Source organism: Neoarius graeffei, chromosome 15, assembly GCF_027579695.1.
Source record: "Neoarius graeffei isolate fNeoGra1 chromosome 15, fNeoGra1.pri, whole genome shotgun sequence".
Taxonomy (NCBI): domain Eukaryota; kingdom Metazoa; phylum Chordata; class Actinopteri; order Siluriformes; family Ariidae; genus Neoarius; species Neoarius graeffei.
Genome location: NC_083583.1, coordinates 25,884,250 through 25,898,661, shown reverse-complemented (window position 1 = coordinate 25,898,661; position 14,412 = coordinate 25,884,250). Strand labels below are relative to the sequence as shown.

Below are 14,412 nucleotides of genomic sequence, written 5' to 3'. Positions count from 1 at the left end.
ATCTAAGTGCATGTATCATCCATAAGTCACATCCCTAATTTTTTTTTGTCATCAGGAGAATAACCAGCATAATGGATTCTTTCCATGTTGAGTTCAAATTAAACAAAACATGTTTAACATAACATTTCTTTTGCTTGCTCATTAAATCAGGAGTTTCTTAGCTAAAGATCATGGCCCCATATGGGTTCACTTAATCTACAAATCTCCCTTTGTTTTATTCATTTATTTTGCAAATTAATATTAGAAGTATTTCTATAAAACAGATTTGTTTTGACCAGGCACTGCGCAAACTGATTCACATCAGTTTTTCTTTGGCTAATCAGACACAAGGTATGCTATCACTCTTACTGGAGCAGTTGGGGATTCGGTGCCTTGCTCAAGGGCACTTCAGCCAGTCCTGCTGGTCCAGGGAATTGAACCAGTGACCTTTTGGTCCTAAAACTACTTCTCTTATCATTAGACCATGGCTTCTCCAGATTTTCTGTGCTAATATTGTGAAATGTAACTCTGCATTCTAACAAGACACGTTTAAATGAAGTGTGGGCTTGCGATTTTAGTCTTGTTCACTATCCTGACATGCCTCAGTATCATAGGACTTCAGGAATAAAATTGGACAAATGTCCCCATCCATCTACCTCCACTAAACAAACAAGCACGGTCTCAAATCACATACTTGTGTACGACGATAACTTGTGTATTATGCAAGACCCTTGTGGAGCAGTAACATTTAACTGGTTTTCCGATTACAGTTAGTATTTGAATTTTAAAAACCTCTTATCTAGCGTTCAAGCCGACTAAGCGGTCTGTTTTGCACACCAGTCTTCTGGATTTTTTTTTAGACTGTTAAATACTTTTGAATGTAAGGTCAGAGATTTAGTTTTGAGCAACTGATGACAACAGGCATGACGACAGGGGAAGATTTCAAAGAGTAGTCATGTTCACGTCGGTTTAATGTCACTGCACATTAAAACACTAAACATTTTACAGGTTGATTTTGGAAACTTGACGGACACTGATGTTCCGACTCTGATGTGCCATCTCGTGAATGTTGCTTTTAATCTGTCATAAGTAAATAAACTATGCAGGCGAGTATGTGAACAGCACACATGCATGCAAAGTAATGCGTCAAGTCGAAACCAAACTCCTCTGCTTCGTGTTGGGCCATGTCACACCACCCGCGTGTGGCTTGTTCTCCTATAACAACACGCCCCATCATGGTTTACTACTTACAGTGGGGAAAATAAGTATTTGATGCACTGCCGATTTTGCAAGTTTTCCCACTTACAGAGAATGGCGAGGTCTGTGATTTTTATTGTAAGTACACTTCAACTGTGAGAGAGGGAATCTTTTTAAAAAAAATCCAGAAAATCACATTGTATGATTTTTTTAAAATAATTAATTTGCATTTTATTGCATGAAATAAGTATTTGATCACCTACCAACCAGCAAGAATTCTGGCTCTCACAGACCTGTTAGTTTTTCTTTAAGAAGCCCTCTTATTCTCCACTCATTACCTGTATTAATTGCACCTGTTTGAACTCATTACGTGTATAAAAGATACCTGTCCACACACTCAATCAATCAGATTCCAACCTCTCCACCATGGGCAAGACCAAAGAGCTGTCTAAGGACACCAGGGACAAAACTGCAGACCTGCACAAGGCTGGGATGGGCTACAGGACAATAGGCAAGCAGCTTGGTGAGAAGGCAACAACTGTTGGCGCAGTTTATTCGAAAATGGAAGAAACTCAAGATGACTGTCAATCTCCCTTGGTCTGGGGCTCCATGCAAGATCTCGCTTCGTGGGGTATCAATAATCATGAGAAAGGTGAGGGATCAGCCCAGAACTACATGGGAGGACCTGGTCAATGACCTGAAGAGAGCTGGTACCACAGTCTCAAAGATTACTATTAGTAACACACTACGCCGTCATGGATTAAAATCCTGCAGCGCACGCAAGGTCCCCCTGCTCAAGCCAGCACATGTCCAGGCCCGTCTGAAGTTTGCTAATGACCATCTGGATGATTCAGAGGAGGCATGGGAGGTCGTCATGTGGTCAGATGAGACCAAAATAGAGCTTTTTGGTATAAACTCCACTCACTGTGTTTGGAGGAAGGAGGAGTACAACCCCAAGAACACCATGCCAACCGTGAAGCATGGGGGTGGAAACATCATACTTTGGGGGTGCTTTTCTGCAAAGGGGACAGGACAACTGCACCGTATTGAGGGGAGGATGGATGGAGCCATGTATCTTGAGATTTTGGGCAACAACCTCCTTCCCTCAGTAAGAGCATTGAAGATGGGTCGTGGCTGGGTCTTCCAGCATGACGATGACCCGAAACACACAGCCTGGGCAACTAAGGAGTGGCTCCGTAAGAAGCATTTCAAGGTCCTGGAGTGGCCTAGCCAGTCTCCAGACCTGAACCCAATAGAAAATCTTTGGAGGGAGCTGAAACTCCGTGTTGCCCAGCAACAGCCCTGAAACTTGAAAGATCTGGAGAAGATCTGTATGGAGGTGTGGGCCAAAATATCTGCTGCAGCGTGTGCAAACCTGGTCAAGAACTACAGGAAATGTCTGACCTCTGTAATTGTAAACAAAGGTTTCTGTACCAAATATTAAGTTCTGTTTTTCTATTGTATTAAATACTTATTTCATGCAAAAAAAATGCAAATTAATTATTTAAAAATCATGCAATGTGTTTTTCTGATATATACATTTTTTTTAAAGATTCTGTCTTTCACAGTTGAAGTGTACCTACGATAAAAATTACAGACCTCTCCATTCTTTGTAAGTGGGAAAACTTGCAAAATCGGCAGTGTATCAAATACTTATTTTCCCCACTGTTTGTATCGTTTAAAGCGAGAGGTGATGGCAGAAATGAGATGTGCCCTTTCCAACACACTCCTGGCTGTTTGAATGCTATGTCAAGAAGTGCAAGCTCACCCTTCTGATTAGACTGGAAAGCCAGTGCAAGGAATATTCCTTTGATTTTATTACTATTATTTTAGTCATTGCATATACAGTATGTTACAAATATGACATTTACACATGTTAAAATATGTAGGGTGGTCAAGGCTTTGGGTCTCAGAAAATTCATAACGTCCATTTGGGACCTTCTGTTTTACATGATATTTATACTGACATTTTTTCCCCCCCTTCCTTACTAGGAATTAGGCCCTGACTGAAATGAACATATGTACAGATACCAATTTAAGGCAGCTTTAAAGATTATGATAGCAGATAATATCAGCCAGGAAAATTTATATGGTCAAAAATTAAATCAAATTAAAACAGTACTTGAATAGTATGTCTATTTTCCCAATCCAAATGAAGAGTATGCAGTTTTATAAACAGTAAAATACACAAAAACAATTTTAACTCGTAATGTAACTTTAAAACACAAGTTTTGTAAAGTAGAATTCAAATTACCAAATTTGAAGAAAGTTGCCTGGCAGCACTAATTGTATGGAATCAATTTTGTGCCAAAATGTTCATACAATACTTTTGAAATATCAAACAAAAACGACAAATCCAAATACAAAAAAAAATCAATTTTTTTTTTAGACTGGCAAACAAATTATTTGTGTAATCGTGCAAAATATCAGTCTATTACTCTTCAGAAACCTTTTATTTTTGTTCCGCATCTTTCTCAGTTTTGTTTGACGTAATTTATTTTGGTTGCGATTCCAGCTTTCTCGTTTGCGCTCCCTGACTTTTTGCTTGCAGTTTTGGCACAAACTTCACGTGTGGGTGGGCTGTCCAGGAATGCATTCCCATTGGGTAACTTGTGTTTGACTGACAGCTACGCTCAGCCATTCCCTACTCGGATTCTGGCGGACTGTTTGACGAGTGACCGATCCATTGACGGTAAACAAGGATCGAGTGGACTTCAGTGGCGACTATGATATTGAATTAATTGAACAAAGTGTAAATTCAGTATCCTAGTCGCCACTGAAGTCCACTCGATCCTTGTTTACCGTCAATGGATCGGTCACTCGTCAAACAGTCCGCCAGAATCCGAGTAGGAAATGGCCTCCGGGGGAATGGCTGAGCGTAGCTGTCAGTCAAACACAAGTTAGCCAATGGGAATGCATTCCTGGACAGCCCACCCACACGTGAAGTTTGTGCCAAAACTGCAAGCAAAAAGTCAGGGAGCGCAAACGAGAAAGCTGGAATCGCAACCAAAATAAATTACGTCAAACAAAACTGAGAAAGACGCGGAACAAAAATAAAAGGTTTCTGAAGAGTAATAGACTGATATTTTGCACGATTACACGAATAATTTGTTTGCCAGTCTAAAAAAATTGACTTTTTTTGTATTTGGATTTGTCATTTTTGTTTGATATTTCAAAAGTATTGTATGAACATTTTGGCACAAAATTAATTCCATATAATTTGTGCAAAAGAAGACAATATAGAATCTAGTGATTCTATAATCAGTCAATAAGATTTCCAGAGAGCATAACGTCACTTTACAAATTAATTACATTCAGACAAAAGGAAAAAAAATCACATGCTGAATACCGCCTTGAATGAAGATTTATTGTTTTTGGAAAATTGTTTTGCTCATTATATCAGTCAGGCCCTAATTGGAACCATGACTGCACATTTGTGATTTGGCATTTGTACAAATAAAAAGTTGTTTTAAAAGCCCTAACTGCAAAAGAGAACCTTGAAGTTGCTCAGGGTAACATGTGCATAATAGTAGTGATGTGTTTTGTACATCTCCTGCTTTTTCTGTAGAGCTAGAGCTAAGACGTCGGGAGGATGAGTACAGATTCACAAGTAAGTGTCTTGTTAAATGCCTATTACCTTTTGATTTCTCCTTTTTGCTTTTTGTAATTCAGGTTTACTATTTTCTAAACCTACAGGTAGACCAAATCCCTACACTTTTGTTCTTTTAATTGGATTCAGTTCATAAACGGCTTTATTATACAAATGCCAAACTCTGTCTCTGTGGTTCCCAGATCTTCCAGGGGAAATTTCAGTCACCTGTGTGATTTAGTTGAGGAGAAATTTCAGCAAATTCATGTTGATCTGTGTTGCTAATGCGTAATTGTAACCCATGTCTTCATTTTTTGGCTTTTATGTTCATCTTTTTCCCCTCTCACAATGGACATTCACATTTAACTTCCATTGTCCATGATCACTGAGCTTGTTGCTACAGGAAATCCATTAGATCCCCTCTCTGGCTCAGCTGTTTTAGTCATGCAGTATTGACTTCTTTGAAAGATAGCAGTGACGGCAGTTTACAGGCTACACTGTCCTGTAATCCTTGAAATATTTTATGCGAGGGTGCAAATATTTTCTTGCATTAAAGAAAAAAAAAATCCACCATCAACAAGTTGTATGTTCATTTTTATTTAAAATTAACATGTGACCTTTTAGCAGTGTTCAAGATTTATTTTGTAATGTCTTTCAAAGATATTCTGTTTTCATTTTGGTTTCTTGTATTACCCACAATGCAGTTGGACTACCTGCTGATAGTGGTGCTCGTAGGATTTAGCTCTTGCATCATCTCCACTCGAAGAAGACAATTTCTTTTTAGGGTGGAGCTTTTCTTGAAGTGCTTAATGAGAAAATGTACAATTTTCTGAGAATTTATTTGCCTACTGGTGGTATCATTATCAAAAATGGTGTCAAGTTAAAGCTTGTGAGGTATTATAAAAATGTGTGTGTATATATTTATTTATGAAACACTTGTTCTAAAGCTTTACTTTAAGTAGCAGTGATTTTGTCGGTAGTGTATATGTAACTACATTGGATTGTTTTGTGTGTGTGATCACTATTGCAGAGCTGCTGCAGATTGCAGGGATCAGCCCTCATGGTAATGCTTTGGGAGCCTCCATGCAGCAGCAGGTGAACCAGCAGGCCCCTCAGGAGAGAAGAGGAGGAGATGTGCTTGATTCTACCCACAGTGACATCAAGCTGGAGAAGAGCAACATCGTATTACTGGGCCCCACAGGCTCTGGTATGACAGCTCGTATGATTAATAGAGCGTAGTTGAGGAACGAAGGGCCATACCTCCTACACTGAACCTGACCAGCACAGTGCCAAAGGAGATGTACTGTAGTAAATTAATAATCAAAAGAGCTGTGCATGTGGTCTGGTGCTTTCTCTCCCAGATATAGAGATCCAAACAGACCTATATCTACTGAGTCCCTGGCAGCAACATTGTTTTATCAATCATTGATGAGGTTAAGTGAGACTGAGGTACTGATTAAAATGTCCGAATAAAGGCCATTTAAAGGAACAGTCCACCGTATTTCCATAATGAAATATGCTCTTATCTGAATTGAGACGAGCTGCTCCGTACCTCTCCGAGCTTTGCGCGACCTCCCAGTCAGTCAGACGCGCTGTCACTCCTGTTAGCAATGTAGCTAGGCTCAGTATGGCCAACGGTATTTTTTGGGGCTGTAGTTAGATGCGACCAAACTCTTCCGCGTTTTTCCTGTTTACATAGGTTTATATGACCAGTGACATGAAACAAGTTCAGTTACACAAATTGAAACGTAGCGATTTTCTATGCTATGGAAAGTCCGCACTATAATGACAGGCGTACTAACACCTTCTGCGCGCTTCGGCAGCGCATTGATATCTGAGCTCCGTATCAATGCGCTGTTGAAGCACGCAGAAGGTGTTAGTACGCCTGTCATTATAGAGCGGACTTTCCATAGCATAGAAAATCGCTACGTTTCAATTTGTGTAACTGAACTTGTTTCATGTCACTGGTCATATAAACCTATGTAAACAGGAAAAACGCGGAAGAGTTTGGTCGCATCTAACTACAGCCCCAAAAAATACCGTTGGCCATACTGAGCCTAGCTACATTGCTAACAGGAACGACAGCGCGTCTGACTGCGTCTGACTGACTGGGAGGTCGCGCAAAGCTCGGAGAGGTACGGAGCAGCTCGTCTCAATTCAGATAAGAGCATATTTCATTATGGAAATACGGTGGACTGTTCCTTTAAAGCCTTAAATGGTGTGAAATTAGATGTTGCAGCTTGTGTGCTTGATCAATTTCTGAGAGACTAAACTGGACTGGCTGTAATAAATAAATATTATTAGTGCATGCATGTTCCAGTTTTCAAAGTGCATCTCAGCAAAAAGCATTTTAAACGGAGATCAAATGAGAGGCAAATTTGTAAAATCGTTTGTGTCACTTAATGCAGGTAAAACTCTCTTGGCCCAAACGCTGGCTAAGTGTCTAGATGTCCCCTTTGCAATCTGCGACTGCACTACCCTCACACAGGCCGGCTATGTGGGCGAGGACATTGAGTCAGTTATTGCCAAGTTGCTGCAGGATGCCAACTACGTTATTGAGAAGGCTCAGCAGGGTAAGAAGAGAAACTTTACAATACTAAAATGTTCTGCTCATCTTTGTAGAATGATTGTTTCACATCACCATGTGTTGTAGTGAACTGACTTGTGATTTTTTTTTTTTTTTTTTAATTCCATAGGCATTGTTTTCTTGGATGAAGTCGACAAAATTGGCAGTGTGCCCGGGATCCATCAGTTGAGAGATGTGGGTGGAGAAGGTGTGCAGCAGGTCAGTGATGAAACGCTGCGCTTAAATGATAATCTCTTACTCCATCTGATAATAAGGCAGGCGTGAGTGTAGTTTAGTCCGAGTAGTGTTTAGAATATTTGTCACCATAGCAACATGCAGCATCCTTTTGCTGTTAGTAATTACATATAGAATGCCTTTGTCACTATACCCATGTACAATGAGATTAAAAGCAACTCCAATAACAGTGCAAACAGTGTGTAGAGGAGAAGAAGAAGAAAAAAAAAGGTGAGGGTGTAAAGGGGGGGGTAAGGTGCACAGTCCTGAGGCGTATGTGTTGTGTTTCACATTATGGAGTGAGGTATTGCACAGAGAGAGTCATATTATAAGGTATTGCACATCTTGGTGGTGTTTTTTTTTTTTTTTTCTCTTTTCTTTCCCCCCCAGAAATGTCAGTGTTGTTGTATGTTAAATGGTATAAATAAAGAATATCGAACACTACAGCCGCTTTTTGTGCTTTATTTGGATAGGGACTGCTCAAACTCCTGGAAGGCACGATTGTAAACGTTCCTGAAAAAAACACCAGGAAGCTGAGAGGAGAGACTGTACAAGTTGATACTACGAACATCTTATTTGTAGCATCTGGTGCTTTCAATGGGCTGGATCGTATAATCAGCAGAAGAAAGAATGAGAAGGTTTGTGTTTCATAGTAGTTGTTTCTCTGATTTTGTTTGAAGTGAAAGTATCTTTAGTTCAGAAGATTTTAAAAGTAAAATCTCATCGGTGCCACAAAAAAAAAAAAATTGGTCCACATCAACCTTGTAACATGAACATGCTGAAGTTATTTGTCATCCTGTTTAATGGAAACAAATATTTCAGCTCTCATTGCGACGTGTGCATTAACTCGACATTGTCGCCGATATTCATGTTGTTAGTACCTGGGCTTTGGAGCACCATCTAGCCTGGGTAAAGGCAGAAGGGCAGCAGCTGCAGCCGATGTGGCTCACATGACTGGTGGAGAGGTGGACGCTGTGGCCGAGATCGAGGAGAAGGACCGGCTCCTGAAACACGTGGAGGCACGTGACCTCATTGAGTTCGGCATGATCCCGGAGTTTGTGGGCCGCCTGCCTGTAGTGGTTCCGCTCCACAGCTTGGATGAAGACACACTCGTCCGTATCCTGACTGAACCTCGCAATGCCGTGGTGCCCCAGTACCAAGCCCTCTTCAGCATGGACAAGGTACTGGGCCAACACAGACTCTTCTTATTTGCTCAGATGCTTATTAATTATAACCAGCGATACATGTGATAGCAAGTAAGCCATTGTTTGTTTGTTTTTTAAGCATTCAGAACACTTTTTTCTAATAGAAATGTGATTTATGTTGTTAATATTGAGCAGATAATGTATCGTTGTTAAGCACGTTTAATGTTGGAAATGTTTTGCTTTTAAATTTAAACGGATATTTCTGACCTGATCAGAACATGAGGTCATCAAAATCATTCTTGTCAGAATCGAATATGAGAAGGTGACGCAGTTAACATTTGAACTCCTTCTTTCATTCCAGTGTGACCTCTCTGTGACCCCTAATGCTCTGCGGGCTATTGCTAGAATGGCGCTTGAACGGAAGACAGGAGCCCGAGGACTTCGATCGATAATGGTGAGCGCTTGCGTTTGTCTGCCACGCTGATGTGTCGTCCTTATTGCTCTTATTTTAAATGATGGTGGTGGTGTTGGCCTTCTACAGGAGAAGCTGCTACTGGATCCCATGTTTGAAGTCCCTCACTCAGACATCGTAGCTGTGGAAGTAAACGAGGACGTGGTACTGGGGAAAACGTCCCCTCGATACGCAAGGTAAGCGCTCACGAGGAGGATGACAATTCTGCTGAGTCACAGCCATTAAGCATGACACGTGTTCCAAGACGCTGCTTTGAATGTGATGTCCTCCTGACAGAGATTCATTTCCTCTTCCTTCATTTTAGAGTATATTTTTGCTTCATCATACTGTGCGAGGAGAAAGCCAAGAGCACGTGGCTGTTGAAAATTAACTGTGTGATCATGTGACCAATACACACTGCTCTGGACTAATGTCATGTTGTAATTACTGAGTAATTCCAACTTTTTAGGGACCCTGTTATAAAAACACAACTGGAAGTGTACAATCAGAGACTGTAACGTAATCAGGCACAATTCTTTTGTTATAAATCTCCAACCCTTTATCAGTCAGAGTTTCTGAGCTGGATATTTTTAGTTGGTTTTGGCAGACTGTTCTCAACCTAGCATTGACTTTGAGGTACATAAACAGCAACACTGCTACACACTGTATGCGGTACACACTGTACCTTGTACAAAGATGCACCTGACGCACACTAGCAGTATCACTGCTCGGATTAGAACGAGCTCTAACGCAGCTCAATAAAACCCATATAGTTAAAGATATGATGTGTGTACCTGATACATACATGATAGGTGTATCAGAGAAACTGGTATTTGATGTCCTTTTAGATAATGGATAAGGAGAATGTAGGCGATTTTTATATTTTCCAGATGTGTAAATTTGAAGTACATAAAGAATAAAAACACTTTGAGGTGTTCTAGGAAAATGAATGACTAGTATGCGGTGGTGATCTGCAGCCTGATTGTAACAATGTTGAAGCTGATTATTTTCCAATAACCACATGCCCCAAAATGTTTCATTCCTCCTGCTGCAATTTTACATTTATTTATGAACAAGACATGTTCCACAATATTATGGAACATCTGCAAGACAAGTTAGTTCCTGTTATCACAACAGCTATAAACAGTCGTTCCTTCACCAGCCTCTGGCTTGAAGTTAATAAGATAAAATCCTTGTAAATGTCGCAAAAACCGACAAAGACTGTCCATGGAGACATCTTCCATAAATGATACTTCATCATATCGGTTATTACTGGTGTTAAATTGTGTGGCGTGTCCACCATGCAAGTCTTTGTGGAAGTTACTATAGAAATAAGGAATTGGAACGAGCGCATTCACTATAAACCCGTGATTTGAATTCCAGTCGACATGACTGTCTGCACTGCAGTTATAGAAAATTGTCTATGCAGGTTCGTTTTAAGACATCCAAGGAGTAAAATGTTTTATTTGGACTCACTGGACTGTTCAAAACCAAACCATTTCAGTGTTTATTCAACCATCAGTTGTAAAAGTGTGACAGGAAGTAACGCTCACAAAATTATAGACAAGGGAGTCACACGATCAGCACATATTAGAGCCCTGCACTCCCGTGGGAGTCCCGCGGGACCCGACGCAAAGCAGTGCGGCGCGGGACAAATTTTGAAAGCTCATTGCGGGCAGGAGGGGGAGTGCACAATGCGGGTGGGAGAGGTGATGAGCTGCAGTCCCGCTAACTAAAAACGTGTTTAAAATAATTTATAAATTATTAATTTATGTCTATCATATATAATTTGTGCTGGATATTTTATTTGGCATTAATAAAAACATTTTAAGATGCCTAAATTTGCGGATGTGGTCTAATCTCGCGTACGTTTCCGATTCCTTTCCGCTCTTCTGTGTTTGAGATCTCCGATCATGGCAGAAGAGCAGAGCTCCTCTAGTGAAGCTCACAGTGCTTCAGAAGTAAGTGCTGCTTTAAAAAGAGGTGCATTTACCGTTAAAAAATCAAGAGTATTAGTCCTAAGTATTAAAAAGTATTTAAAAAAAAAGTATTAAAAAGTATTAACTAGTATTAAAAAGGACTGTGTATCGCACAGATTTGTTCAATTTAAAGCTAGAAATAGACAGTGTATAATCTGAGGAGCTGGTTGTGGTTGCGCAGCACTTCATATGAGAGGAGAATGAAATCGCGGTTGGAATCATAACGCCACAGACTCGGAAGTGCGAGTGCGCAAAGCGAGAGCTGTCAATCAAAGCGAGAGCTGTCAATCATGAGCGCATGCAGCGCTCAACTTGGAATGTGTCAGCAGAATGTCAGAGTCTAAACAATAAACGAAGGATCGGTCAGTGGAGAGCTCAGCTAAGCTCAGCATGTTTAATTCCCCAAGCCAATGACAAGAACTTTTGTGAGAAATAACGCGAACGTCTGCATCATGCGGGATTTGCGGGCGGGAGCGGGACTGAAAATCATAATTCTTTGCGGGAGCGGGACTGAAAATTCTGTCCCGCGCAGACCTCTAGCACATGTTAGATGTTAAGATGCCGCTCTGTTGTGCTGCCAGAGAAAATGGTGTTTGTGAGCACTTATGGTGATGCCCCTTCTCCCACTTGTGAGGTGGAGCATGCTGGTTTGTCCCTCAAGTGCTGAGGTACGATTTTTAACACGGCGTTATTAGCTGGGGACAGGTGGTGTCTCAAACCACCTCCTCTGTTTAACGAGGGCCGCTCCTCCACTTTTTGACATAAATGGCTTCTTTAACACCTCTTTCAAACCACCAGTCTTCTCTGTCTAGAATATGTACCTCGTGATCATGAAAACCGTGTGTATAGTCTGCTGAGTTATTTGCTCCTCTGTGTTGGGACGTGTGTCTATTGAGTGGCTCTTGGGAACACCACTTTCTCTGGCAGCACAATTCAGTAACCTTTTAAGTAGTCATATGACTAACATCTAACATGTTATGTGCTGATCATGTGACTCCCTAGTCTGGGTTTTTTTTTTTTGCCAGTGTTACTTCCTGTCACACTTTTACAACTGATGATGAAGTTTGAATGAACACTGAAATGTCTTGTTTGGTTTTGAATAGTCCAGTGAATCCAAATAAACATTTTTCAGCATTATAGAAAATTAATTAATCAACATGTTTTCATGGTTCAGAATCAAGAATTAAACATCACTGTGCTGACACTTATTTATTTATTTCAATTTTGACGCAATTCTTGAGCGGCACGGTGCTGTAGTGGTTAGCACTGTCACCTCACAGCAAGAAGGTCCTGGGTTCGAGCCCAGTGGCCAACGGGAGCCTTTGTGTGTGGAGTTTGCACGTTCTCCCCGTGTCTGTGTGGGTTTCCTGCGGGTGCTCCGGTTTCCCCCACAGTCCAAAGACATGCAGGTTAGGCTAATTGGTGGCTCTAAATTGACTGTAGGTGTGAATGTGAACGTGAATTGTTGTTTGTCTCGATGTGTCAGCCTTGCGATGACCTGGCGACTTGTCCAGGGTGTACCCCATCTCTTGCCCATAGTCAGCTGGGATAGGCTCCAGCTTGCCTGCGACCCTGCAAAGGATAAGCGGTTATGGATGGATGGACACAGCTGCTCCTCCTCTTCTCATTTTTTAAGAAGCAACTATTCAGTGTGTCTTTTTTTCATCCCGCAGAGCCCCAGCTAAAGAGACAGCGGAGGAGGAGTACGACTCAGGAATGGAAGACGAGAACTGGACCAGGTTGCAGGTTGATGCAGCCAAGAATTAATACAGTCCAAGTAATCTTGTTGTTGGCTTCTTGTTTAAGCTCTTAGTGATGACCTGTTCAGTTCATTAAGTGATTATTTGACACAAGAACTTCTGAGGGCTCACGTACACACACGCAGCCCTAAACCATCTGTCCTAATTTGTAAGCTGTAAGTTACAGTGTGATTTATTATATTGCATCTATTCTGAATTTCATGAAAATTGTTTAAGAGAAACATACTGGATTAACCACGCCTCGGAGTGAGCGACTGTTAATATTAAGTGTAAAAAAAAAAAAAATTTTATTCCTTACTAAATGAATGTTTGTTTGATTTTTATGAACTTTTTTTTTTGAAGCAGATGGTTATAAAGATTAAGGTTATAAGTTCACTTTAGCAAAACCCACATCCAGTCATTTTTCCATTATTAATTACACGTTGGCCATAATGTCACATGCAACAGCGTAATCCTGATAGTTATCATTTGTGGTACTTTTATTCATGTTAGTTGACAGTGCTATGCGGCTCTTTTAGAGGGAAATGACTCCGTATCATGGCGCCCCACATGAGCTGCTTACCAAAACTACTTTGTAATGAGTTTTTACAGTTTGCTATCCAAGTATTCGCTGCTGTCACTGTTACTCGAGCTGCAGTATTTTTGTGCATGGGATTATTTTAATGGACTGGTTTCAGTGATAAATCTAAAGACAGACTAAACATTGCTGACTTGATGGCAGTCCTTTGTAAGCTGGAATTGTCAGTGATGTTGTCTTGCTGTTACACGGTTGCTCTGTTTAAATGCCTCCATTCTTCATTTCAGCTCCCAGATTAACACACTTCTCTCTTTCTCTCCTGCTTGCTTGTATTTGTAATCCACAATCACTAATAGATTACAGCCTTAAATCACTTTTCTTCCTCAGAATAGTTTGGTGTACCACCACTCATTCTGCAATTTTATTAATACAAGTGGCATTACTGAGCCAAATAAAGTTTTTTTTTTTTCTCTGTTTTATTTTTCCTGATTTTTAAAAAAAGTAAAGATTGATACAATCTTTGATGCTTAAATTGTGTACATTTCTGCTTTGCCATAACATCGCAGGACACCATTTATTTTGTTTGACTTCCTAGATTTACAAATCTAATGCTTGTGAATGTTCTAGTCCAAGCAGGAGGGACTAACGAGGCTAGTGTATTTAACCATTTCACGTATGGAATGGAGGACAATCAGGCATCGGGGTGTGGCATAAATGGTGCAGCTTGGTTTTCTCAGTCATGCAGACCTCCCAAACAGGACCTACAAGAGCAGCTGTATCAGCTATAAGAGCAGTTTTGGTTTAATCCTATTGCTAATCTGCTGCAGAATATAGCCTTCATGTTTCAGTTGCCACAAATGATTTTAGAAGGCTGATTCTTGATCACAACACTTATTCTGAGACACTTGATCAACTTGAATCCAGCCTTCATTTTGTCTTTTTGTAGAATGTCTTGTAAAATGTATAGATGAATAAAGCTATCCTTGACTTTCCAA

At 40.5% G+C, this 14,412-nt stretch overlaps 1 protein-coding gene across 2 annotated transcripts in view; it reads left to right on the top strand.

Annotated features, from left to right (window-relative positions):
• The window catches only part of clpxa (caseinolytic mitochondrial matrix peptidase chaperone subunit Xa), a 28,296-nt gene extending 13,884 nt beyond the window's left edge, over window positions 1-14,412 (top strand). Inside the window, exons 6-14 of one of the 2 annotated variants that reach the window (XM_060941086.1) lie at window positions 4,745-4,786; window positions 5,796-5,972; window positions 7,174-7,338; window positions 7,462-7,550; window positions 8,039-8,203; window positions 8,444-8,746; window positions 9,072-9,164; window positions 9,252-9,358; window positions 12,814-14,412. In XM_060941086.1, the coding sequence (XP_060797069.1) occupies window positions 4,745-4,786; window positions 5,796-5,972; window positions 7,174-7,338; window positions 7,462-7,550; window positions 8,039-8,203; window positions 8,444-8,746; window positions 9,072-9,164; window positions 9,252-9,358; window positions 12,814-12,907 (1,235 nt within the window). In that variant the 3' untranslated portion in view covers window positions 12,908-14,412. The remainder of the gene's footprint in view (window positions 1-4,744; window positions 4,787-5,795; window positions 5,973-7,173; window positions 7,339-7,461; window positions 7,551-8,038; window positions 8,204-8,443; window positions 8,747-9,071; window positions 9,165-9,251; window positions 9,359-12,813) is intronic. The other variant, XM_060941087.1, reaches the window with a different exon arrangement.